The sequence below is a fragment of the Cetorhinus maximus genome, chromosome 13 (assembly GCF_964194155.1).
Source record: "Cetorhinus maximus chromosome 13, sCetMax3.hap1.1, whole genome shotgun sequence".
NCBI lineage: Eukaryota > Metazoa > Chordata > Chondrichthyes > Lamniformes > Cetorhinidae > Cetorhinus > Cetorhinus maximus.
Genome location: NC_135891.1, coordinates 118,416,994 through 118,442,188, shown reverse-complemented (window position 1 = coordinate 118,442,188; position 25,195 = coordinate 118,416,994). Strand labels below are relative to the sequence as shown.

The following is a 25,195-nucleotide window of genomic DNA, read 5'->3' as shown; positions in this document are numbered from 1 at the left end:
ACCCCAACTATAAGGCTATAAGACATAGGAGCAGAAGTAGGCCATTCGGCCCATCAAGTGTGCTCTGCCATTCATTGAGATCATGGCTGATCTGATAATCCTCAACTCCGCTTTCCTGCCTTTTGCCCATAAAACTTGAATCGCTTACTGATTAAAAATGTCTCTATCTCAGCCTTGAATATACTTAATGACCCAGCCTCTACAGCCCTCTGCAGTAAAGAATTCCACAGATTGACTACCCTCTGAGAAAAGAAATTCCTCCTCATCTGTTTTAAATGGGTGCCCCCTTACTCTGAGATTATGCCCTCTGGTCCTAGACTCTCCTACAAGGGGAAACAACCTCTCAGCATCTACCCTGTCAAGCCCCCTAAGAACCTTATATGTTCCAATAAGGTCACCCCTCATTCTTCTAAACTCCACTGAGTATAGATCCAACCTACTCAACCCCTCCTCATAAGAAAATCCCTCCATACCCAGGATCAACCTAGTGAACCTTCTCTGGACTGCCTCCAATGCCAGTATACTTTCCTTACATAAGGGGACCAAAACTGTTCACAGTACTCTAGGTGTGGCCTAACTCGTGCCTTGTATAGTTTTAGCAAGACTTCCCTATTTTATACTCCATTCCCTTTGAAACAAAGGCCAACATTCCATTTGCATTACCTATTACCTGTTGAACTTGTAACTTAGCTTTTTGTGATTCATGCACAAGTACTCCCAAATCCCTCTGTGCTGCAGCCTTCTGCAGTCTTTCTCTATTTAAATAATATTCAGCTCCTGTATTCTTCCCGCCGAAGTGCACAACCTTACATTTTCCCACATTATATTCCATCTGCCAAGTTTTTGCCCGTTCACTTAATCTGTCTATGTCCCTCTGTAGATTCCTTGTGTCATCCTCACCGCTTGCCTTCCCACCTATTTTTGTGTCATCTGCAAACTTGGCGATAGTACATTCACTTCCCTCATCTAAGTCATTAATATATATTGTAAATAATTGTGGCCCCAGCACTGATCACTGTGACACTCCACTAGTTACAGGTTGCTATCCCGAAAAGGACCCCCTTTTCCCAACTCTCTGTCTTCTATTAGTTAGCCAATCCTCTATCTATATATGCTAATATACTACCCCCAACACCATGGGCTCTTATCTTATTGAGTAGCCTTATGTGCAGTACCTTATCGAAAGCCTTTTGAAAATCCAATTATGTTACATCTACTAGTTCCCCTGTATCTATCCTGCTTGTTACCACCTCAAAGAATTCTAATAAATTTGTTAAGCATGATTTCCCCTTCATGAAGCCATGCTGACTCTGCTTGATTAGATTATGTAATTCTAAATGCTCTGCTATTACATCCTCTATAATACACTCCCAACATTTTCCCAATGATACGCATTAAGCTAACTAGCCTATAGTTACCTGTTTCTCGTCACCTCCCTTTTTGAATAAGGCTGTTACATTGGCAGTTTTCCAATCCTCTGGGACTTTTCCAGAACCTAAAGATTCTTGGAAGATTACTACCAGTACATCCACTATCTCTGTAGCTACTTCCTTTAATATCCTAAGATGCAACCCATCAGTTCCAGGGGACTTATCAGCCTTTAGCCCCATTAGTTTCCCGGGTACTTTGTCTCTAGTTTTAGTTATTGTATTTATTTCCTCCATGCCTTTTGCCCCTTGATTATTTTGTATTTTTGGAATGCCATTAGTATTTTCTACCATGAAGACTGAAGCAAAGTATTTATTCAACTCTTCTGCCATTTCCTGGTTCCCCATTATTATTTCCCCAGCCTCATTCTCTAAGGGGCCTATGTTCACTTTGGCCTCTCTCTTCCTTTTTATATATTTAAAGAAGTGCTTACTGTCTGTTTTTATATTACTTGCTAGCTTACCCTCAAAATTTACTTTCTCCCTCTTTATCATTTTTTTGGTCATCTTGTGTTGGCTTTTAAAACTTTCCCAATCCTCTGGCTTACCACTAATCTTTGCCACATTGTATGTTTTTTTTCTTTCAATTTTGATACTGTCCTTAATTTCCTTGGTTAACCATGGTTGGTTTATCCCCTTCCTTGAATCCTTCTTCCTGACTGGGATATATCTTTGTCGAGAGTCATGAACTATTTTCTTAAGCGTCTGCCATTGTTCAACCATTTTTTCTGCTAAACTGCTTTCCCAGTCCACTCCAGCCAACTCTGCCCTCGTTCCATTGTAATTACCCTTATTCAAATTTAGCACAGTTGTTTCCGACCCAAGTTTCTCATTCTCAAACTGAATGCTGAATTCTACTATATTATGGTCACTGTTTCCTAGGGGATCCTTTACTCTGAGATCATTCATTAAACTTGCCCATTACACATTGCCAGATCCAAAATAGCCTGATCCATGGTTGGATTCACAACATATAGTTCTAAGAAACTGTCCCGAATTCGCTCTATGAATTCTTAATCGCGGTTCCCTCTTGCCAATTTGATTTTCCCAATTTACATGAAGATTAAAGTCACCCATGATTAATGTACTACCTTTTTTACATGCCCTCATTATCTCCTGATTTATTCTCTGGCCTACAGTATAGCTACTGTCATGGAGCCTATAGACTACTCCCACCATCTTCCCTTGTTATTTCTTACCTCCACCCATATGGATTCTACGTCTTCTGATACAAGATCCTTTCTTGCTACCGTATTCCTTGCATCTTGTACTAACAAAGCTACCCCACCACCCTTTCTTCTTGCCTATCCTTTCAAAAAGTCACATACCCCTGAAAATTTAGTTCCCAGCTTTGATCTCCTTGTAACTACGTCTCCGTAATGGCTATAAGATCATACCCATTAATCTCTATTTGTGCTGTTAATTCATTTATTTTGTTCCGAATATTATGTGCATTTAAGTAAAGAGCCATTAATTTTGCCTTTTTACCATTTTTTCACCCTTTGACCCTATTTGATGCTTTTTAAATGTTTGTACACTCTGTCCCTTCCTGTCACACACTGGGTATCATTATCTGAATAGCTTCCCTGCAAGGCTGCCATATCGTTTTGCTTTGTAAGCCAATGTATCTCATCTCCAGAACCCTCCCTCCCACTCTATTTAGTTTAAAGTTCTCTTTACAGCTCTAGTTATTCAGTTTGCCAGGACACTGGTCCCAGCACAGTTCAAGTGAAGCCCGCCTGACCGGAGCAGCTCCCTTCTACCCCAGTACTGGCGCTAGTGCCCCATGAACTGAAACCCATTCCTCCCACGCCAATCTCTGAGCCACACACTTAACTCCTTGACTTTATTTACCCTATACCAGTTTGCCCGTGGCTTGGGTAGTAATCCTGAGAATATTACCTTGGAGGTTCTGCTTTTTAATTTAGCTCCTAACTGTTCAAATTCTTTCAGCAGAACCGCCTTTCTAGTCCTATCAATGCCGTTGGTACTAACGTGGACAATGACAACTGGATCCCTCCCCTCCCACTCCAAGTTCCTCTCCTGCCTTGAGGAGATCTCCTTAACCCTGGCCTGGGCAGGCAACACAGCCTTAGGGACTCTCACTCACGGCTGCAGAGAACAGCATCTATCCACCTAATTATACTGTCCCCCATCACTACTACGCTCCCATTTTCTCCCCCCACTTGAATGGCTCCCTATACCACAGTGCTGTGGTTAGTTCGCTCATCCTCCCTGCAGTCCCCGCTCTCGTCCACACAGCTTGCAAGAACCTCGTAACTGTTGGACAGTTGCAGGGGCCGAGGCTCCTTGAACGCTACCCTCTGGGTCCCCATACCTGCTTCACCTGCAGCCACACCCTTCTGTCCCTGATCACAGACCAAATTTGAATTGCCTAATCTGAGGGGTGTGGCGACCTCCTGGAGCAAAGTGTCCAGGTAACTTTCCCCCTCCCTGATGTGGCGCAATGTCTGCAGCTCAGACTCCACCTCCTCAACTCAGATCTGAAGTTCCTCGAGCTGCAACACTTGCTACAGATGTGTTCGCTCTGGATCACCTCGGTGTCCAGCAGCTCCCACATGCCACAGCAGCAACACATCACCCGTCCTGTCATTGCTATCATATTTTAATTAATTAATTACTTTGGTATCCCCACTCTTTACACTTTATTAAAATTATCTTTATAGAAACCAGTATCGATCTTATACGTAACAAGCTATCTTTAAAAAAAAAAATAGAGAAAAAAAGACTAGAGATCTAAACACAAACTAAAGACCTTACTTTTACTTTCCAGACTAGAAATACTCACCAATCCTACTTACCAGTCAGCTGCTTCTGGTGCTTTTTTCCCTCGCGCTCTTTAAAGATCTCACACTCTTCTCACTCTCTCACTGTTAAAGGCCCCACTCCTCTCGCACTCACTCCCTGTAAATGGCCCCACTGCTTCTCTCGCACTCACTCCCTGTAAATGGCCCCACTGCTTCTCTCTCACTCTCTGCCTTTAAATGACCACGCCCTTTCTCTCACAAACTCTTGCTGTAAATGGTCCCGCTGTTTCTCTCTCACTCTTGCTGTAAATGGTCCCGCTGTTTCTCTCTCACTCTTGCTGTAAATGACCACGATGTTTCTCTCTCACTCTGTCACTGTAAATTGCCACGCCCTTTCTCTCATACACACTTGCAGTAAATGGTACAGCTGTGTTTCTCTCTCTCGCTATAAATGACCACACTGTTTCCCCTCTCACACTCTCACTGTAAATGATCACAATGTTTCTCTCTCATTCTCTCGCTGTAAATGGCCCCACGCCTCTTATATTCTCTCGCTGTAAATGACCCCACTGTTTCTCTCACACTCTCTCCCTCTAAATGGCCCTGCTCTTCTCTCTCACTCTCGCTGTAAATGACCACGCTGTTTCTCTCTCACTCTCGCTGTAAGTGACCATGCTGTTTCTCTCTCACTCTCGCTGTAAGTGACCACGCTGTTTCTCTCTCACTCTCGCTGTAAATGACCACGCTGTTTCTCTCTCACTCTCGCTGTAAATGACCATGCTGTTTCTCTCTCTCACTCTCGCTGTAAGTGACCATGCTGTTTCTCTCTCACTCTCGCTGTAAGTGACCATGCTGTTTCTCTCACACTCTCGCTGTAAATGACCACGCTGTTTGTCTCTCACTCTCTCGCTGTAAGTGACCACGCTGTTTCTCTCTCACTCTCGCTGTAAATGACCATGCTGTTTCTCTCTCACTCTCGCTGTAAATGACCACGCTGTTTCTCTCTCACTCTCGCTGTAAATGACCATGCTGTTTCTCTCACACTCACTCCCTGTAAATGGCATCGCTTCTCTCTCACTCTCGCTGTAAATGGCCACGCTGTTTCTCTCTCACTCTCGCTGTAAGTGACCATGCTGTTTCTCTCTCACTCTCGCTGTAAATGACCACGCTGTTTCTCTCACACTCACTCCCTGTAAATGGCATCGCTTCTCTCTCACTCTCGCTGTAAATGGCCATGCTGTTTCTCTCACACTCACTCCCTGTAAATGGCATCGCTTCTCTCTCACTCTCGCTGTAAATGGCCACGCTGTTTCTCTCTCACTCTCGCTGTAAGTGACCACGCTGTTTCTCTCACACTCTCTCGCTGTAAGTGACTACGCTGTTTCTCTCACACTCTCTCGCTGTAAGTGACCACACTGTTTCTCTCACACTCACTCCCTGTAAATGGCATCGCTTCTCTCTCACTCTCGCTGTAAATGGCCACGCTGTTTCTCTCTCACTCTCGCTGTAAGTGACCACGCTGTTTCTCTCACACTCTCTTGCTGTAAGTGACCATGCTGTTTCTCTCACACTCTCTCGCTGTAAATGACCACACTGTTTCTCTCACACTCTCTCGCTGTAAGTGACCACGCTGTTTCTCTCACACTCTCTCGCTGTAAGTGACCACGCTGTTTCTCTCACACTCTCTCGCTGTAAGTGACCATGCTGTTTCTCTCACACTCTCTCGCTGTAAATGACCATGCTGTTTCTCTCTCACTCTCGCTGTAAATGACCACGCTGTTTCTCTCTCACTCTCGCTGTAAATAACCACGCTGTTTCTCTCACACTCACTCCCTGTAAATGGCACCGCTTCTCTCACTCTCGCTGTAAGTGACCATGCTGTTTCTCTCACACTCTCGCTGTAAATGACCACGCTGTTTGTCTCTCACTCTCTCGCTGTAAGTGACCACGCTGTTTCTCTCTCACTCTCGCTGTAAATGACCACGCTGTTTCTCTCTCACTCTCGCTGTAAATGACCACGCTGTTTCTCTCTCACTCTCACTGTAAATGACCATGCTGTTTCTCTCACACTCACTCCCTGTAAATGGCATCGCTTCTCTCTCACTCTCGCTGTAAATGGCCACGCTGTTTCTCTCTCACTCTCGCTGTAAGTGACCATGCTGTTTCTCTCTCACTCTCGCTGTAAATGACCATGCTGTTTCTCTCACACTCACTCCCTGTAAATGGCATCGCTTCTCTCTCACTCTCGCTGTAAATGGCCACGCTGTTTCTCTCTCACTCTCGCTGTAAGTGACCACGCTGTTTCTCTCACACTCTCTCGCTGTAAGTGACCACACTGTTTCTCTCACACTCACTCCCTGTAAATGGCATCGCTTCTCTCTCACTCTCGCTGTAAATGGCCACGCTGTTTCTCTCTCACTCTCGCTGTAAGTGACCACGCTGTTTCTCTCACACTCTCTCGCTGTAAGTGACCATGCTGTTTCTCTCACACTCTCTCGCTGTAAATGACCACACTGTTTCTCTCACACTCTCTCGCTGTAAGTGACCACGCTGTTTCTCTCACACTCTCTCGCTGTAAGTGACCACGCTGTTTCTCTCACACTCTCTCGCTGTAAGTGACCATGCTGTTTCTCTCACACTCTCTCGCTGTAAATGACCATGCTGTTTCTCTCTCACTCTCGCTGTAAATGACCATGCTGTTTCTCTCTCACTCTCGCTGTAAATAACCACGCTGTTTCTCTCACACTCACTCCCTGTAAATGGCACCGCTTCTCTCACTCTTGCTGTAAATGACCACGCTGTTTCTCTCCACTGTAAATGACCACGCTGTTTCTCTCTCGCTGTAAATGACCACGCTGTTTCTGTCTCGCTGTAAATGACCACGCTGTTTCTCTCTCGCTGTAAATGACCACGCTGTTTCTCTCTCGCTGTAAATGACCACGCTGTTTCTCTCTCGCTGTAAATGACCACGCTGTTTCTCTCTCGCTGTAAATGACCACGCTGTTTCTCTCACACTCCTTCCCTGTAAAAGGCACAACTTCTCTCTCACTCTCTCGCTGTAAATGGCCACGCTGTTTCTCTCACACTCTCTCGCTGTAAATGGCCATGCTGTTTCTCTCATACTCCCTCCCTGTAAATGGCACCGCTTCTCTCTCACTCTCACTGTAAATGACCACGCTGTTTCTCTCACACTCTATCGCTATAAACGCCACTTTATTTTTAATTCACCTGATCCCGGAAATTCCAGCATTTATCAGAAAAGTCTCACTTTGCTGTTGTTGTAAGAAGGAAGCAAGATAGCAGGTTTAAGGGAAACTTCTACATAACTCATTGTCTGGATGAAAGATAAGTTTACATTTCTAAGGCACTTTCATGATCGCAGGCTGTCTCAAAGCACTTTCCAGCCAATGAAGTATATTTTGAAGTGTAGCCACTGTTGGAATGTAGGAAATATGACAGCCAATTTGTGCACAGCAAGCTCCCTCAAACAGCAATGTGATAATGACCAAATAATCTGTTACAGTGATGTTGGTTAAGGGGTAAATATTGACCCAAGGGCACTGGGGGATAATTCCCCTGCTCTTGGAGTAGTGGCTATGGGATCTTTTACATCCACCCAAGAGCGCTTGGTCCAATATCTCATCAAAAGGACGGCCCCTCCAACAGTGCAGCACTCCCTCTGTACTGCACTGCGAATGTCAGCCTGGATTTTTGTGCTCAAGTCTCTGAAGTGGGATTCCTACCCATATTTTCTGACTCGGAGCGAGCATGCTACCCCTCTAAGCCGCAGCCGGCACAACTAGCACATTAGGGTGTAAACCTCCAGGCTCTGAAATCAAATCAGCCAGGCTGCAGCGTCATGAAAATCTGTGGAGGTTTGTGTCAATCTGCGGCCTCTGGAATGCACTCCGGGTCCTGAACTATAGATTCCATGTCATGTTTTTCCATGCACCATTTGGCAATGTACCTGGGGAGCCCACACAGGGCTGCCTCTCATGCCGCAGTGAGTATGCTAACCATCCCATTGACGTCAGCAGAGGACCATTAATAAGAACACCAGGCGCTGACTCTTCGCTCCCCGGCTGTTTTCTCGTGATGCCTGCACCCCCCCCAGGCGTCACTCCATCATCTTTCACTGACCTTCAGTGCCCACTTAACCCTTTCCTGTACCTGAGGTGTGCTTTGCCAGTTTAATCAATGCGCCCTGACCTCGTGTAAAAAGCTCTCCTTTGGGAGAACTCCAGGACTGAAGAAGCTTGTGGATCTGCACAGAACAGTTCAACAATATCCTCCCCATTTGCATATTAAAGGGATATCTTTGCCCAGCAGATTGCTGGCCTCCAGCCTGCCTGGTTGCAGTCTTGAGGCATAGCTGGATTGACGAGAGTGAGTGCCATGTGTCTCCCCTTGGCCCTGTGACCACCAGAAAGGCAGATGCAAATGACTCTTCCCTTCATTTAAAGGGACTATGGAGATATGAAGTGAGGGTCAGGAATTACCTTGCCTCCATTTCAGTCCCTGGGAGGCCAGTCTGAAAACTGTACTGTACAACAACCACCATGCTGCGCTTCATAGTCCCTGCCTGCGGTCCTTTTCAACATTTTGAACGACATTTTACTTGGACAGAGTGTGTACACACGACAGCAACATTGGCAGGTTACCGTAACCCTGGTAACAGCGGTACTAAACGTTCCTGGGCTCTGCTGTGTGGCTCAGTGGGTGAATGCACTGCCTGGAATGTGGGACTGAGCCTTACGGCCCAGGAGGTTGACTGGAGCCAGTCTGCCTGTGCGCTGAGTTAGCACATCTCCGCAAAGCAGCATGGCTGCAAGGACTGCAGGCGATCCCACCATTCCTGGCTCAGAGAGTGGGAAATGAATGCAGGGTGTCCCGGCCCTGATCTTTGTCCAGTGACTCTTGCTGGAAGGTGTGTGTGAGCATGTACAGTGTGAGCGTGAGAGAGAGAGTCTGTGTGACTGTCTGTCTGTGTGTGCGCCCTCCAAGGCCAAATAGTGGCATGTTCTAGTCTCACAGCTAAGTTTGATCCTGTCCTCTTCTGCCATCCAGATGCTGGCTCTGGGATACTGATCCAAAGCAGGGGCCCTGGTCCTTTGGTTGTTCCATTGCCGAGCCCTGCAAAAAGCCAATTGCAGTCTCTTTCCCCACCCCACCCCCACCTCCCGCAACCCTCCAACCACGCCCCCTCCCAAACAGCTGTTCCTGCTGAGATCACCTAACTCCGAACAGACTGGAGATTAAAGCCCATCCCCAGCTACATCCCCTCTGGAAAATCCCAAATCTGTCTGGTTCACTTGCATGCAGTCCAGATAAAGTTCATGTGAAGTGCACAGTTGCCCAGGTTTGGTCTCAGACAGGTCTCTAAAAACTCCCTTGTTCTCTGAAACTATCTCACATTCTCCTTGGACTGTTCTCCTGGGAACAATTACAAGAACTTGGCTATTAATTTCAGTAAAGTGAATGATTATAACCCAGGGCTGTCTCTCTGCTTCTCACTCTACAATTGCCCATCAGCAATAATGCAGCTAATGGTTCCTAGGGGAGATGTTAGAGGGTCAGACTGGCTACTAAATATACACAGCGGCCCAGCACTGTGTCCGATCAATCAAGCCACAACCTTAATTGAGCACAGCAGCAATCAGCTCCAGTGTTTGAAATAAATCCATGGAGCTCAAAGCGACTCTCAGCATCACCGACTCCCTCCCGCTGGTGTCAGCTGTGGCTCAGTGGGTAGCCTGACCCTGAGTCAGAATGTCATGGGTTCAAACAATAGCCCAGAGAGTTAAACAGGTAATTCAGGCTGATGCTTCAAGTGAAGTACTGAGAGAACAGCGCACTGTCGGAGGCTGGGTCCCGAGGGAGCGCAGCGCTGTCGGAGGCTCGGTCCTGAGGGAGCGCCGCACTGTCGGAGGCTGGGTCCCGAGGGAGCGCCGCACTGTCGGAGGCTCGGTCCTGAGGGAGCGCCGCACTGTCGGAGGCTCGGTCCCGAGGGAGCGCCGCACTGTCGGAGGCTCGGTCCCGAGGGAGCGCCGCACTGTCGGAGGCTGGGTCCCGAGGGAGCGCCGCACTGTCGGAGGCTCGGTCCCGAGGGAGCGCCGCACTGTCGGAGGCTGGGTCCCGAGGGAGCGCCGCACTGTCGGAGGCTGGGTCCCGAGGGAGCGCCGCACTGTCGGAGGCTGGGTCCCGAGGGAGCGCCGCACTGTCGGAGGCTGGGTCCCGAGGGAGCGCCGCACTGTCGGAGGCTGGGTCCCGAGGGAGCGCCGCACTGTCGGAGGCTGGGTCCCGAGGGAGCGCCGCACTGTCGGAGGCTGGGTCCCGAGGGAGCGCCGCACTGTCGGAGGCTGGGTCCCGAGGGAGCGCCGCACTGTCGGAGGCTGGGTCCCGAGGGAGCGCCGCACTGTCGGAGGCTGGGTCCCGAGGGAGCGCCGCACTGTCGGAGGCTGGGTCCCGAGGGAGCGCCGCACTGTCGGAGGCTGGGTCCCGAGGGAGCGCCGCACTGTCGGAGGCTGGGTCCCGAGGGAGCGCCGCACTGTCGGAGGCTGGGTCCCGAGGGAGCGCCGCACTGTCGGAGGCTGGGTCCCGAGGGAGCGCCGCACTGTCGGAGGCTGGGTCCCGAGGGAGCGCCGCACTGTCAGAGGCTCGGTCCCGAGGGAGCGCCGCACTTTCGGAGGCTCAGTCCTGAGGGAGTACCACACTGTCGGAGGCTCGGTGCTGAGGGGGTGCTGCACTTTTGGATGATACATTAATGTACCAAAGCCCTATCTGCTCTCTCAGGTGTATGTAAAAGATCCAGTGATTACTATTTCACAGATCCAATAGTAATCCCTTAACCAACATCAATAAAAGCATCAAGTTATCTGTTCATTGTCATGTTGCTGTTTATGGGATCTTTTGAACCTACATTGTACATTCTGGGCATGACATTGCGCAAGAACCCCAGCAACAATGAAAGATTTCATTGTGAGGCAGCATCCCATTGCAACTCAGTTGGAGTACCTCTCAGACCTCTGAGGTCTTTTCCTCTCGATGGATGGTAACCATTTCCATGTGGATGAGGTTGAAGGCTCTGAGAGAGATCGAGCTGGCTCTCCTTGCAGTTTGCCAAGCCTGTAACATACCATCACAAAACAGAGAGAGAAGTGTCATATTTGACTCGAGAAGCTCTGTTTCTCTGTCCACAGATGCTGCCGGACCTGCTGAGTTTTTCTAGCAATTTCTGTTTTTATTATCGAGAGAGGGAGATTGGGGAGGGAGGGACCAGAGGAAGAGGGAAGGAGGAAGAACCAGAAAGAGAGGGGGAAGGAGAGAGGGACCAGAGAGAGAGGGAGCACAGAAACAGCATTTCCAAGAACCATTTCCAAGTGTTCTCCAATCCAGGTGACAGCCATTTATCTCTCATCTTTGTCCCTTGTTCATCAACCAACTCTATCCATTCTGTGACATGTCCTCTGGTACTGTGTGCCTGAATGTTTTAAACAAGCTTTAGTAAGATTTTACTAAGCACCTTCTGAAAGTCCAACAGCACTATTTCTGTCATCTCCCCTTTATCCATTCAATTAACAACAACATGATGACGCAGAAATACATCTCAATCTGCTTCACAGAAACATGATCAGACAAAAATAGACACTAACCCAAAGGAGAAAGTATTAGGAGGGGTTTCGAAAATTTGAACAGGGGTGAGTTTTAAGGAGAATCTTAAAGCCGGAGGTGGCATGGAGAGGCAAAGATGTTCCGGGAGGGAATTCCAGAGCTTAGGCCCCGGGCAGCCAAAGAGGTGGCTGCCAATGGTGGAACAATGAAAATCGGGGATGAGCAAGAGGTCAGAATCAGAGGAAAAGTGAGCTCAGGGCAGTGGGGTGGGCTAGGAGACTGTTGTAGGGATATGTCCTGGGAGTGTTTGATGGAGACAGTGTAGAGGGAGCTTTACTCTGTATCTAACCCCGTGCTGTACCTGTCCTGGGAGTGTTTGATGGGGACAGTATAAAGGGAGCTTTGCTCTGTATCTAACCCCGTGCTGTACCTGTCCTGGGAGTGTTTGATGGGGACAGTATAAAGGGAGCTTTACTCTGTATCTAACCCCGTGCTGTACCTGTCCTGGGAGTGTTTGATGGGGACAGTATAAAGGGAGCTTTGCTCTGTATCTAACCCCGTGCTGTACCTGTCCTGGGAGTGTTTGATGGGGACAGTATAAAGGGAGCTTTATTCTGTATCTAACCCCGTGCTGTACCTGTCCTGGGAGTGTTTGATGGGGACAGTGTAGAGGGAGCTTTACTCTGTATCTAACCCCGTGCTGTACCTGCCCTGGGAGTGTTTGATGGGGACAGTGTAGAGGGAGCTTTACTCTGTATCTAACCCCGTGCTGTACCTGTCCTGGGAGTGTTTGATGGGGACGGTGTAGAGGGAGCTTTACTCTGTATCTAACCCCGTGCTGTACCTGTCCTGGGAGTGTTTGATGGGGACAGTGTAGAAGGGAGGAAGCTTTCAAGAAGTGATGGGCTACGAAGCATTCACAATGATCTGTTATGTCAGTGGTAAAATAATTATCCCTTATTTTGCAGTAGGCTGGGGAGAGAGATATTGCTGCATTTTGATCAGGAAATGGAGGATTTTCTTCTATTTAATGCTGAGTTACATTTCTCCTGTGTCTGCACACACTGTAAACGATGGAAGTCATGACAGAACCCATCGCAGAGTGAGCTGCAGGTGATACTGTCACGGCAGAACTCGGATGTCTTAACTCTCCCCACTTAAAATATCCATCAAATAACATTTTTGGTCACTAGCTCTAATATCTCCTATGCAGCTTTTTCTCAAATGTTATTGGATAGTGATTCTGTGAAGCATATTTGGATGTTTGCCACATAAAATACAAGTTGTGATGAATTCAGTGCTCTCCAAACATGAGGTTTGGGTTTTATTTCTTGCCTCTCTTCCGGCGGGTTTGTTCTCCATCTTTAGCGTTTCGTAGCTTTTGGGTGAAAGATTTTTTCTTTTACCCATGGTGTCTCCTCCCGTGTCCGACTAAAGACTCTCACTCTAGCTGAGGTACAGTGTCACACGTACCAACAGACTTCCCCTGCTCAAGCAACCATCCTGCGTTGAGTGGCAGTCAATATTCACTTGAACTTGTGAGAGCAGGGACGTCTCTGATTCTCTCCTCGCCCACCAATGGTATAATGTGGGGAAATGTGTGGTTATTCACTTCAGTCATAACAACAGAAAAGCAGAATATTTTTTAAAAGGCATGAAACTGTTGTGTTCAGGAGGACTTGCGTGTGCTCATACAAGGAACACTGCAAACTGGCATTCAGGCACAGCAAGCAATTAGAAAGGCATATGATGTTTTGGCCTTTATTGCAAGGGGATTGGAGTACAGGAATAAAGAAGTCTTGCTACAATTGTTTAAGGCCTTGGTGAGACCACACCTGGAATATTTTGTGCAGTTTTGATCTCCGTATATCGGAAGGATATGCTTTCATTGGAGGTGTTACAGTGAAAGTTCCCTCATTTGGATCCTGGGATGAGGGGTTGTCCTATGGTGAGAGACTGAGTAAATTGGGCCTATACTGTCTGGAGATAAGAACAGTGAGAGGCGATCTCCCCCCCTGGTTGGGGAATCTAGAACATGGGGACACAGCCTCAGAATCGGGAGCCGATCATTTAGGATTGAGATGAGGAGAAATTTCTTCACTGAGTTTTATAAATCTTTGAATCTCTACCCCAGAGGGTTTTGGATGCTCCATTGTTGAGTAAACCTCAGGGCTGAGATGGACAGATTTTGGTCTCTGGGAATGAAAGGACATTGAGGGCACGTGAAAAAGAAAAGTTGAAGCCAAGATCAGCTATGATGGTATTGAATGGTGGAGGAGGGCCCAGGTGCCATAAGGTCTACACCTGCTCATGTTTCTTATGTTCATTTCCCTCGCACTTTTGAAGGAAAGCATCCCGGGTCCCTGCCAAATATCCATAGGGCTTTTGAATCCAACAATAGCCCTACTACCCCCACCCTTGCTCACCCTATCAACCGCCTTGGCTGAGATGAGCTAACTCCACACAGACCAGGAATTAGGAGAGGCAGTGGCGTAGTGGTATTGTCACTGGACTGGTAATCCAGAGACCCAGGGTAATGCTCTGGGGACTCGGGTTCGAACCCCACCACAGCAGATGGTGAAATTTGAATTCAGTAAAAAAAAAAGGCGAATGATGACCACGAAACCATTGCCAATTGTCGTAAAAACCCATCTTAGTTTACTAATGTCCTTATCGGGTCTGGCCTACATGTGACTCCAGACCCACAGCAATGTGGTTGACTCTTAAATGCTCCCTGAACAAGGGCAACTAGGGATGGGCAATAAATGCCAGTGACGCCTACATCCCACGAATGGTTAAAAAAAATTAAACCCCAGACCCCCCCCCCAACCCCACTGATCTTCATTATTCAGCCACAACCACCATCTGACCACACCACGTTTGAAAGCCCTGGGGCACAAAATCTTCCCATCGCAATTCCAGATCATCAATCTGCACTGCTCCATGTCAGATTTTCCAGCAAACTGCTCATTCACAAAAAGCCTTTACCCGCTGCAGGCTTTGGGAAACAGGATTCGGGGATTTCCCCTCCGATCATGGGTTGGATAAGCTTCCCATTCAGTCTCCGAGCCACTCTGAGATGCCTGTTTGCTAACTGACCTGCCGGATAGTGTTAACTTTTGTCTTGTTTCGAGGCAAAGAGAAAACGAAATGAATCTCAGCGAGCAACTGAACTGAAAAGTGACTGAATGAGCCAAAATCAAAAAAGAAAAAAATTCGGGAGCGAGGGTTGGTGGGGGTGTGGGGGGGGTGTGTTAAAATGTTATCTGTTCAAGATTGAAATTATTGAACCCGTGCTTTGAGGGAATTTAAGACCGGTGCAAGGACAGGAGCTGCGGTGTGCGTTTTAGGAGTTTTAGACATTGAGAAACGGCTTCAACCCTCTGAATTCAGGAAATTAATGGTCTGCTAATCGGCTGTGAAAAGGTCAGCCTCGGTAGAGAAAGGGGCTTTCACCTTTTGCCTTGGCGTTGAGAGATGTGGAGTGGCCTTCTCCCTCCGCCCAGGAGCTGAGAGATGAAGGGGCATGCCCGGGCAGAGGGGTCTCCGAGCCTACCCTGCGTTGCACCACAGGCGCTGGTGCTGTTGGAAACAGGACAGCGATCCGTGGCATTCCTGAACATCTGTCTGTCTGTCTGTCTGTCCCCAGAGGAGAACACCCACAAACTGGCTACCGAGACACTAGAGGAACTGGACTGGTGCTTGGATCAACTTGAAACGCTGCACACGAGGCATTCTGTTAGTGAGATGGCTTCCAACAAGGTAAGCTGACAAAGGGGGAGGGGTGTGTTGGGGGAGTGGTTGGGGGGTGTGGGTGGTGGAGAGGGGCACGCTGTACAGGTCGCTGATGTTCATCCTTCTGCAGTGTAACCTTCATGTTCTGATGTCACCGTCCAGCTGAAAAGGCCACGCGACAATTCCTGAGTAACGGCCAATTTGAGGTACAGCTTTTGAGTGGTCAAGGGTAAAGACCAAGGTAGCAAACCATTCCAAAAGGAGTAGGCTGCTCCTAATGGAGAGTCGGAATCCTCCTTGGAACGCCATGGATCAGAGCAGCCTCTGACTGAGCTGAAGTGAATGGATTATCATTACAGGGTGAAAATGTCATTGCATTAGTCGCCACGAAGGTAAAATGGTAAGTGGCTGATTGTCCTTCTCACAACCCGTCACTGTTTGTTTCTCAAGACAACCATCATTACTGAGGGAGTGCTGCGCTGTCAGAGGGTCAGTACTGAGGGAGTGCTGCACTGTCAGAGGGTCAGTACTGGGGGAGTGCCACGCTGTCAGAGGGTCAGTACTGAGGAAGTGCCGCGCTGTCGGAGGGTCAGTACTGAGGGAGTGCCGTGCTATCGGAGGGTTAGTACTGAGGGAGGGCCGTGCTGTCGGAGGGTCAGTACTGAGGGAGGGCCGCACTGTCGGAGGGTCAGTACTGAGGGAGGGCCGCGCTGTCGGAGGGTCAGTACTGAGGGAGGGCCGCACTGTCGGAGGGTCAGTACTGAGGGAGGGCCGCGCTGTCGGAGGCTCAGTACTGAGGGAGGGCCGCGCTGTCGGAGGCTCAGTACTGAGGGAGGGCCGCGCTGTCGGAGGCTCAGTACTGAGGGAGGGCCGCGCTGTCGGAGGCTCAGTACTGAGGGAGGGCCGCGCTGTCGGAGGGTCAGAGCTGAGGGAGGGCCGCGCTGTCGGAGGGTCAGAGCTGAGGGAGGGCCGCGCTGTCGGAGGGTCAGAGCTGAGGGAGGGCCGCGCTGTCGGAGGATCAGAGCTGAGGGAGGGCCGCGCTGTCGGAGGGTCAGAGCTGAGGGAGGGCCGCGCTGTCAGAGGGTCAGTATTGAGGGAGGGCTGTGCTGTCGGAGGGTCAGAGCTGAGGGAGGGCCATGCTGTCGGAGGGTCAGAGCTGAGGAAGGGCCGCGCTGTCGGAGGGTCAGAGCGGAGGTAGTACTGCGCTGTCGGAGGGTCAGTACTGAGGGAGGGCCACGCTGTCGGAGGGTCAGAGCTGAGGGAGGGCCGCGCTGTCAGAGGGTCAGTACTGAGGGAGGGCCACGCTGTCGGAGGGTCAGAGCTGAGGGAGGGCCGCGCTGTCGGAGGGTCAGTATTGAGGGAGGGCCACGCTGTCGGAGGGTCAGAGCAGAGGGAGCACAGCATTGTCGGAGGGTCAGTACTGAAGGCATACTGTTTTTTGGATGAGGACCAACCTGCCCTTTCAGATGAAGATCCCATGGTACCTCTTTCTGAGAAGAGTAGGGAAAGTTTGCCCCTGTGTCCTGGGACCAGTATTATACTTCAATCTGCCATCACCTGAAAAAGAAAATGACATCCACACGTCAATCTCCTTGCTGTCCGTGGGATCTTGCTGTGTACTAAATCTTTGCTTGTACGACATTCCGCGTAGGTGAAAGGTTTTGAGACTTTTGTGGGAGATGTGATCAGGTTGACACCGACGCAAGGCCTCTTTGTTGTTAAGGCATGATGACGAATCAAGATGCTCTCCGAATTTCCTGACGCTTGTGGTGAAAGCTTTGTCACATGATTCAGTCTGTTCTGAAAAGGAGCTACCATGTCTCAAATTGGAGCATGGCAACAAGACTGAATTCCCCCCTGTTGCCCATCAAAACCGTGTGTGAGAAACTTAAACTCCAGGAGTAAGCCAGCCACCTCTCAACCTAACCCATTACCCCTCACAGTGTAAACTGTGACCTGATTCACCCTGCTATTGCCCATTGATCCTTACTGCTCTTGGGAGGCAAAAAGGACCATTCACTGGCGATCGGATGCAGTAGGTCTAATAGATATTAACGAAAAGGATTTAATTTGCATTCACGGTCTGCTATAGTGGGTGACAGACTTCATCGTCCTCGGATGATAGGCAAATACTACATGAATGGAACTTCATCCTGTGATGTCACTGCAGACACATTCCCCACCCACTCACCGACACTGTCTGGTCTACATTGCTGTGGGACTCTGTTCACACCTCGGCCTAGTATTGACGCTGTTGTTTCAGATTTGCAGAAGGAAAGAGTTATGAACGGTGTCTTCAGAGATGGAAGAGGAGACAATTTCAGCAAGGCCCTTGGCAAGAGATAGTGAGCGAGAGAGTGTTAGTAGAACAGCATAGCAGAGCGTAGGGGCAGGTGATTTGGGCCAACTAGCTTATCCCAGTAATAAAAGGTCGTCGATCTGAAACGTTATTTCTTTCTCTCTCCACAGATGCTGCCAGACCAGCTGAGCATTTCCAACGTTTTCAGTTTTTATTTTACAGTTGCAGCATCTGCAGTATTTTGCTTTTGACTTAGTTTATATCAGAGTTACAGTGAGGGGGTGCGGTGTATATTGGAGTGTTACAGTGAGGGGGTGCGGGGTATATTGGAGTGTTACAGTGAGGGGGTGCGGGGTATATTGGAGTGTTACAGTGTGGGGGTGCGGTGTATATTGGAGTGTTACAGTGTGGGGGTGCAGGGTATATTGGAGTGTTACAGTGAGGGGGTGCAGGGTATGTCAGAGTGTTACAGTGAGGGGGTGCGGGGTATATTGGAGTGTTACAGTGTGGGGGTGCGGGGTATATTGGAGTGTTACAGTGTGGGGGTGCGGGGTATATTGGAGTGTTACAGTGAGGGGGTGCGGGGTATATTGCAGTGTTACAATGAAGGGAGTGGGATTTATCAGAGTTACAGTGAGGGTTGTGATTTACATCAGTGTGACAGTGAGCTGTGTGGGATACATCAGAGAAAGAAAGATAGATTTGCATTTTTATAGTTCCTTTTATGACCTACAGACATTACAAAGTGCTTTACAATCAATGACCACTTTGTAGTGTTGTCATTGTTGTAACGTGGCAAAGTGGCAGCCAATTTGCGCACAGCATGATTCCACGAGCAGCATTGCAACAACCACCAGTTTTTAGTGATGTTGGTTGAAGGATAAATATTGACCCATTTGAATTTCGCACCCCCGCCCCCCCTCCATTTGCACTGGGACACCATGTGTACCCCAGTCCATCCTCCTCGTGCCTGTTACCTTGAGTTTATCATTATGGGCTATCTGATCACAATCAACATCACAGCCATGGCTGCAACCTTCAGCTGAGATCTAATCAGCGTGCCCATCCTTCGTGATGAAGGGTAACAACCTAATGAATAAGCAAAGAGCTGATTTCACACTCGCCCACCTTTCCACACTGTACACGACAGGTAAGAGGGAGTAATTCACCCCCATCTGGTACAGCAAGACCCGTGTGTGCCTCAGTGCCAGCTCTTGTGAGTATACTTACATGGTGGATAAAAGGGAATGACTCACTCTGTTATTGCACAGTTACTGGACATCTCATGACAACATATTCTGGATAAAGGGGAGCAATTCACTCCCATCTTGTACTGTGCAGCTTGTCTGTCTTGATGACTGCTCTGTTACAACAAAAGTCAGGAAATAGTCAATGGGAGGGTTCTGATCAAGGACTGATAACAATCCATTTAAACATATGGAAATGTTAAGCTTAGTGGTTGTATAAGTGTAAACAAAACCTGTGGATTTAGAGAGGGTTCCACACTATGGGAATGAATGGTTTTGTCCATTTGGTTTGTATAAATGGGTGTGAATTTGATGGGATTTGGATTCCCTAAGATAAGTTTTGGATGATTTGAGCAATTAATTTTGAGAATGATTGAGAAAAGTCTTTGTCCATTTCCTACATCACAACTGTGACTACACTTTAAAAGCATTTCATTGGTTGTAAAGCACCTTGAGGCATCCTGAGTCTTTCCTTCATTGGGGCTCAATGCAATAGGAATGAGCAAGAAGGGGTTTGATCCGTTGGGATTTTATACATTGAAGTTAGTGGAACGTTAATTGACACTGTATACAATGGGAATGTCGAGGGGATTCTATAGAATAGGAGTGAACAAGAAGGGATCTGATCCATTGGGATTCTATGCAATGGGAAGACATTTGATCCAATGGAATTTTGTTCAGTGGAGTGAATGGGAAGGGATTTGATCCACTGTTATTGTATTTGATTGGAATGGCTGTGAAGCAGTTTAATCTATTTGGATTTGATGTATTTGTGTTTGGCTATGTGTTTATTGAGATATACAGATATTTGCTTGAGTAAAATGCCTGGATTGTTCTATGTTTGTTCTCTCATGCCTTGAAAGCATCTGCATGCTCGGTAACAGTGCTGCAAGTTTGGAAGGTGCCGGAACCTACCTTTAACAAACAACTCTGCGTTTCTCAACAGTTTAAGAGGATGCTAAACCGAGAGCTGACCCAGCTGTCCGAAATGAGCCGTTCAGGAAACCAGGTCTCTGAGTTTATATCCACAACCTTTTTAGGTGAGTGAAGTATAATGCCCAGTGTATTTGTGTGCATGCGTGTGTCTATTCGTTGTCAGCTGTGACTCAGTGTTTAACATTCCCTCACCTCTGAGTCAGGAGATCATGAGTTCGCACATCCACTCTAAATACTTGAGCCCATAATCCAGGCTGACACTCACAGTGCAGTACTGAGGGAGTGCTGCACTGTTGGTGGTCCAGGTTTGCAAATGAAATGTCTGCTCTCTCGGGTGTATGTGAGGGATCTCGTGCCCATTAATTCAAAGAAGAATGCAGCAGTTCTCCTTGGTATCCTGACCAAAATTTCTCTCTCATTCATTCATGGGAGCTTCCTCTGCACAAATTGACTGCCTCAGCTCATCTACTGCTGAAGCCCTCATCCATGCCTTTGTTACCTTTAGACTTGATTATTTCAATGCTCTCCTAGCCGTCATCCCATCTTTCACCATCCGTAAACTTGAGGTCATCCAAACCTCTGCTGCCAGTGTTCTAACTCTCTCTTAGTCCCATTCCACTGTGCTCCTACACTGGTTCCTGGTCAAGCAACACCTCGATTTTAAAATTCTCATTCCTGTTTTCTATTCCCCTTGAATCCTCATCCCTTCCTATCTCTGTAATCTCCTCCAGCATCACACCCTCTGAGATATCGGCACCTTTCAATTCTAGCCTCTTGGCAATATTCATCATTCTGTCTGGTCATGCCTTCAGTTGCCTGGACCCTAAGCTCTGGAATTCCCTCCCTAAACCTCTCTGAGACTCTTTTACAGACGCTTTGTAAAACCAGCTCTTTAACCAAGCTTTTGGTCACCTATCCTAAAGCCTCCACTCGGTGTTAAATTCTGTTTGTACATGCTGCTATGGAACACATTGAGACATTTTATATGTTAAAGATGCTATGTAAATACACGATGTCACTGTAGACAAAATACAGTGGAGGATACATTTATATCAAAATTCAAGCACCTGAACTGTGAGGAGAGATGGGGGAAACAAGAATGCTGATACTGGAGAAAAAGGAGAATTTATCAAAGGCTAAAGAAGCTATAAATATCAAATAGTCACTAATAAATCCAGCCGGGAATTCAGGAGAAACTTCTTTACCCAGAGAGTGGTGAGAATGTGGAACCATAGGGAGTGGATGAGGTGAATGATGTAAATGTATTTTAAGAGGAAGCTAAATAAACACAAGTGAGAAAGGAATAAAAGATTCGTCACCTGACAGGGTGAGCTAAAGTAAGACAGGAGGAGGCTCGAGTGGAGCATAAATGTCAGTATGAACCAGCTGGGCCAAATGGCTTGTTTCTATGTTGTAAATTCTATGCAACACAAGCGTAGTGTCAGCCAACTACTATTAGAGATTGATCTCATTTTCTATCCTATTCTGTTTAACACTGATGATGTCCTGCGGAGAGGCCCTTCACCCAGATTCAGCAATTTTACAAAAGCACTTTTTTTGGTTGAGTGTTTTAATCAGGGGTATGTTGGCACAATATGGCTTGTGTTCTTTGTATACGTAACCAATTTCTTTACCTAAGACTCGCCCGTAATTAGTTGACCATCCATCATGATGGAGGCAAATGTAGGATAAGTTCGTTCCTGTTAATTAGGCTCACCTTGACCCTGAAGAAGGAATTGAAGCCAATCCCAAACTGAGAGTTCAAATTTCAGCTCGGTTGACTTCAAGTATTCTTGCCTTTTTCTTTTTAAAAAAAAACCCCATAATTTACAGTGTTGTTTGACAAAAGTTATATTGGCCAGAATGCTGGAGAAACTCCCTTTTTCTTCCTTGAAAAATGCTAGCTAACAATTTGGATTTCTAAAGCATCTCGAACATAGTAAAAACATCCTAAAGTGCTTCACACAAGCGATTATCAAACAAAATTTAACACTGAGCCACATAATGAGATATTTGGGCAGGTAACTCGGGGATATGCAAAAGGTCAGAATTGAAGGAGTGGTTCAGGAGCGAATTGCAGGCTGGAATCTAATCAAGGGATTCGGGGTGTGTTGGTGCGGTGATGGGTGTATATAGAGTAACAGATACCTTCATGCCAGAACACAGATTCTTCTCCCTCTGTTTCCTGTACCTCACCAATCTGGTCATACTGCTTAGTGGCGTGAGATGGCAAGCATTGCCAGGCAGCTGAACTCTGGAGCCACAAAAGGGCTTGATCCCCGCTCCCACCCAATACATCCTTGTGCAGGATTTCTGTCGGGATGACCTGGTGGAGGTGAGGAGCCCTGGCTGCAGTTTCCCTGTGCAACACAGGAGTGCTGAGGAGTCCTGAACACTGTGCCAGATTTGAACCTGTGACCCCGGAGTTCCATGTGGTGAGTATTGCACAGGGCGATCCCACCTTAGTTCAGTAGACATGAACTTGCACTATTGTATTTGAGCATCTCCTGAAGAGCAGGCAGCTTGATTGACAAATGACTTGTCTCCAGTTATTTTAATTTTTTTTTCTAAACCCCTCTTCTATTCCAAGACAAACCGCATGAAGTGGAAATACCGCGGTTAAGCCCAAGAGAGAAACTGGATCCCATGATACACATCAGCGGCCTGAAACACAGCACGAGCGTCATCTCTTTCGGGGATGTTCCACGCTTCGGAGTCAAATCTGACCACGAATTTGAGCTAGAGCGGGTAAACAAAAGCAAAAGAAACTTTCTATACCTTTTTGCTCATCAATCTGTTTACTGTGTCAAGTGAGAATTACAAGTGGACAGTGGGATATTTAGGCACCAGGGGCATCTCAACTCAAATACAGAGTAAAGCTCCCTCTACACTGTCCCTATCAGACACTCCCAGGGCAGGTACAGCACGGGGTTAGATACAGAGTAAAGCTCCCGCTACACTGTCCCCATCAAACACTCCCAGGGCAGGTACAGCATGGGGTTAGATACAGAGGAAAGCTCCCTCTACACTGTCCCTATCAAACACTCCCAGGGCAGGTACAGCATGGGGTTAGATACAGAGGAAAGCTCCCTCTACACCGTCCCCATCAAACACTCCCAGAGCAGATTTATAGGATATTAACTAATTTGCAATTAGATCTATATAGTGCATGAACGGATAGATAGCATATAAAGAATGTTTACTGGTACTCTTGTAGTAAATGGCAGGGTCTGTTACAAGTCTAGTTTAGATTTTGTTCCATGTTTTATCTGAAATGTCTAAAGCCGTAATGTCCAACTGCCACAGAAACAAGAGGCTGAGGATACTTTCCCTATGTATGCCAACCCTCTAAGCACCTTTCTTAACCCCTCCACTCTCTAAATGATCAGACTACTTATCTAACATCCAGCACTGGAAGAGCAGAAATTTCCTCCATTTTTTTCAGCTGCCTGGCACGCTAAGCCCCGGGATTCCCTCCCTAAACCTCTCCAGCTATCTCCCTTCCTCTAAGACATCCCTTAGCACCTAACTTTTTCACCAAGCTTTCGGTCATCTGCCCTAATATTGCCTTATGGAACTTGTGTTATATCGCTCCTGTGAAGCACCTTGGGATGTTTTATTGGCCTGCATTATCCACACAGCAGCAGTGATCATTGGATCGCAGCTGCGATTGTAAATTTTCCCAACTGGATGCTACTGTGCATTTCTTGCCGGGTCTTCCAAGCTTAGCTTTGACAGAAATGCACAGCACAGCATTCCTCGGAGAAATCCGTCGGATCACAGTAGAGTCGAGGAAGATAGGACATGCCCCCTTTTTCCAGCACTAGTTACCATATGGTAAAATGAAATGTTCAGTTTGAATAACAGTGAATGAGTAAGTGGGTGCGGGGAATAGGTTAGTGAGGTGGGTAAATGGGTAGAGGGCAGGTAGGCGAGTGGGTGGTCAGATCAGGAGGATGGTCGGGAGAGGTGTCGGGACAGGAGGGTGGAGTGGTGGTCGTTGGGGAGTTAGTCAGGCGGTTGGGGAGGTAGTTGGGAAGAGTCAAGAAGATAGTCAGGTGGGGGTAGTCAGGTGATCAGGAAGGGAGGTCAGGGGGTGTGATTTGGGACCAGTTGTGTAGTTACCCATGAGTTAGACTAGGTTTTAATCTGTCTAACATTTCCTGGGCAACTATTCAGATAAGTACGTTGGAACTGTCTGAAGTCTCTGTGTCTAGTTTAGAGTCAGAGACAATCGTGGAGGGTCCTGGGAGCAGGGGAATTGCCCATCGGAAATTGAAACTTCCTGGGCAATTCCCATGTAGAATCATGTCTTCCACAGGGTCCCAACGCATGTCTCAGCCATACACCCAGTTTCCAACAAGATTTGGCCCATTATGTTAAAGGTGCTGTATAAATGCAAGTTGTTGAATTGCTGCTGAAGTTAACTGGAGATTAATTGCTGTTCAGTCAGTGGTCTTTGTTGATTGAGAAGTGCTGGTCAGTTTCCCACAACAGGGCTGAAACACCTAGCATGAATTGTGTTTGTTTTGTCAAAACCATTTTTGCCTCTGTAACAAAATGTATGAACTGGGACACCGTATATCCTATTTTCAATATATTATTAACAAATCTTTTGTCTTACTGCTCATGCTCAGTCTCTGAATTTGCAGCTCTCTTTAAGTTCAGAAGCATTATATCATGTTCAGTGTAGGTCTGGGTTCCTTCAAGGCTGCAAGTCAAATGGCTTAAGTGAACACTAAGTTCGCTTGAGAGACTTCAGATATTCTGGCTGTGGTTATTCATGTTACAGGTGCTTTCCCTCTTTCTCAATATTCATTTCTGAAGTGTAAAGTTTGCAGAATATTGAGCCTGAAAGTTGAAAGGTGACAGAGAGGTTATGACAAACGAGGAACATGCAGCATTTTCGTATAACTAGATAGATATGGTGTTTTCTGTGTAATTACTTTGATTATTTATTAACCAATCTTCTGGTTTTATGCTTTTCTAGGAATTGAAAAATATCAACAGTTGGGGTCTGGATATCTTCAAATTGGGGGAAAATTCTAGCCACCGACCACTAACTGTTGCTATGTACGCCATCTTTAAGGTAAAAGAACAACCAGTTTTAATATATTTTGTGTTTTTATGATTAAAATTATTTTGGAGCTGCGTGCTCGGTAAAATCCCATG

At 47.3% G+C, this 25,195-nt stretch overlaps 1 protein-coding gene across 9 annotated transcripts in view; it reads left to right on the top strand.

Annotated features, from left to right (window-relative positions):
- LOC144689047 (3',5'-cyclic-AMP phosphodiesterase 4C-like) overlaps positions 1-25,195 on the top strand; it is a 278,616-nt gene that overhangs the window by 238,409 nt on the left and 15,012 nt on the right. For all 9 annotated transcript variants that reach the window (XM_078556179.1, XM_078556181.1, XM_078556178.1 and 6 more), the window contains 4 exons: positions 15,456-15,568; positions 20,034-20,127; positions 22,614-22,771; positions 25,014-25,112. In XM_078556179.1, the coding sequence (XP_078412305.1) occupies positions 15,456-15,568; positions 20,034-20,127; positions 22,614-22,771; positions 25,014-25,112 (464 nt within the window). The remainder of the gene's footprint in view (positions 1-15,455; positions 15,569-20,033; positions 20,128-22,613; positions 22,772-25,013; positions 25,113-25,195) is intronic.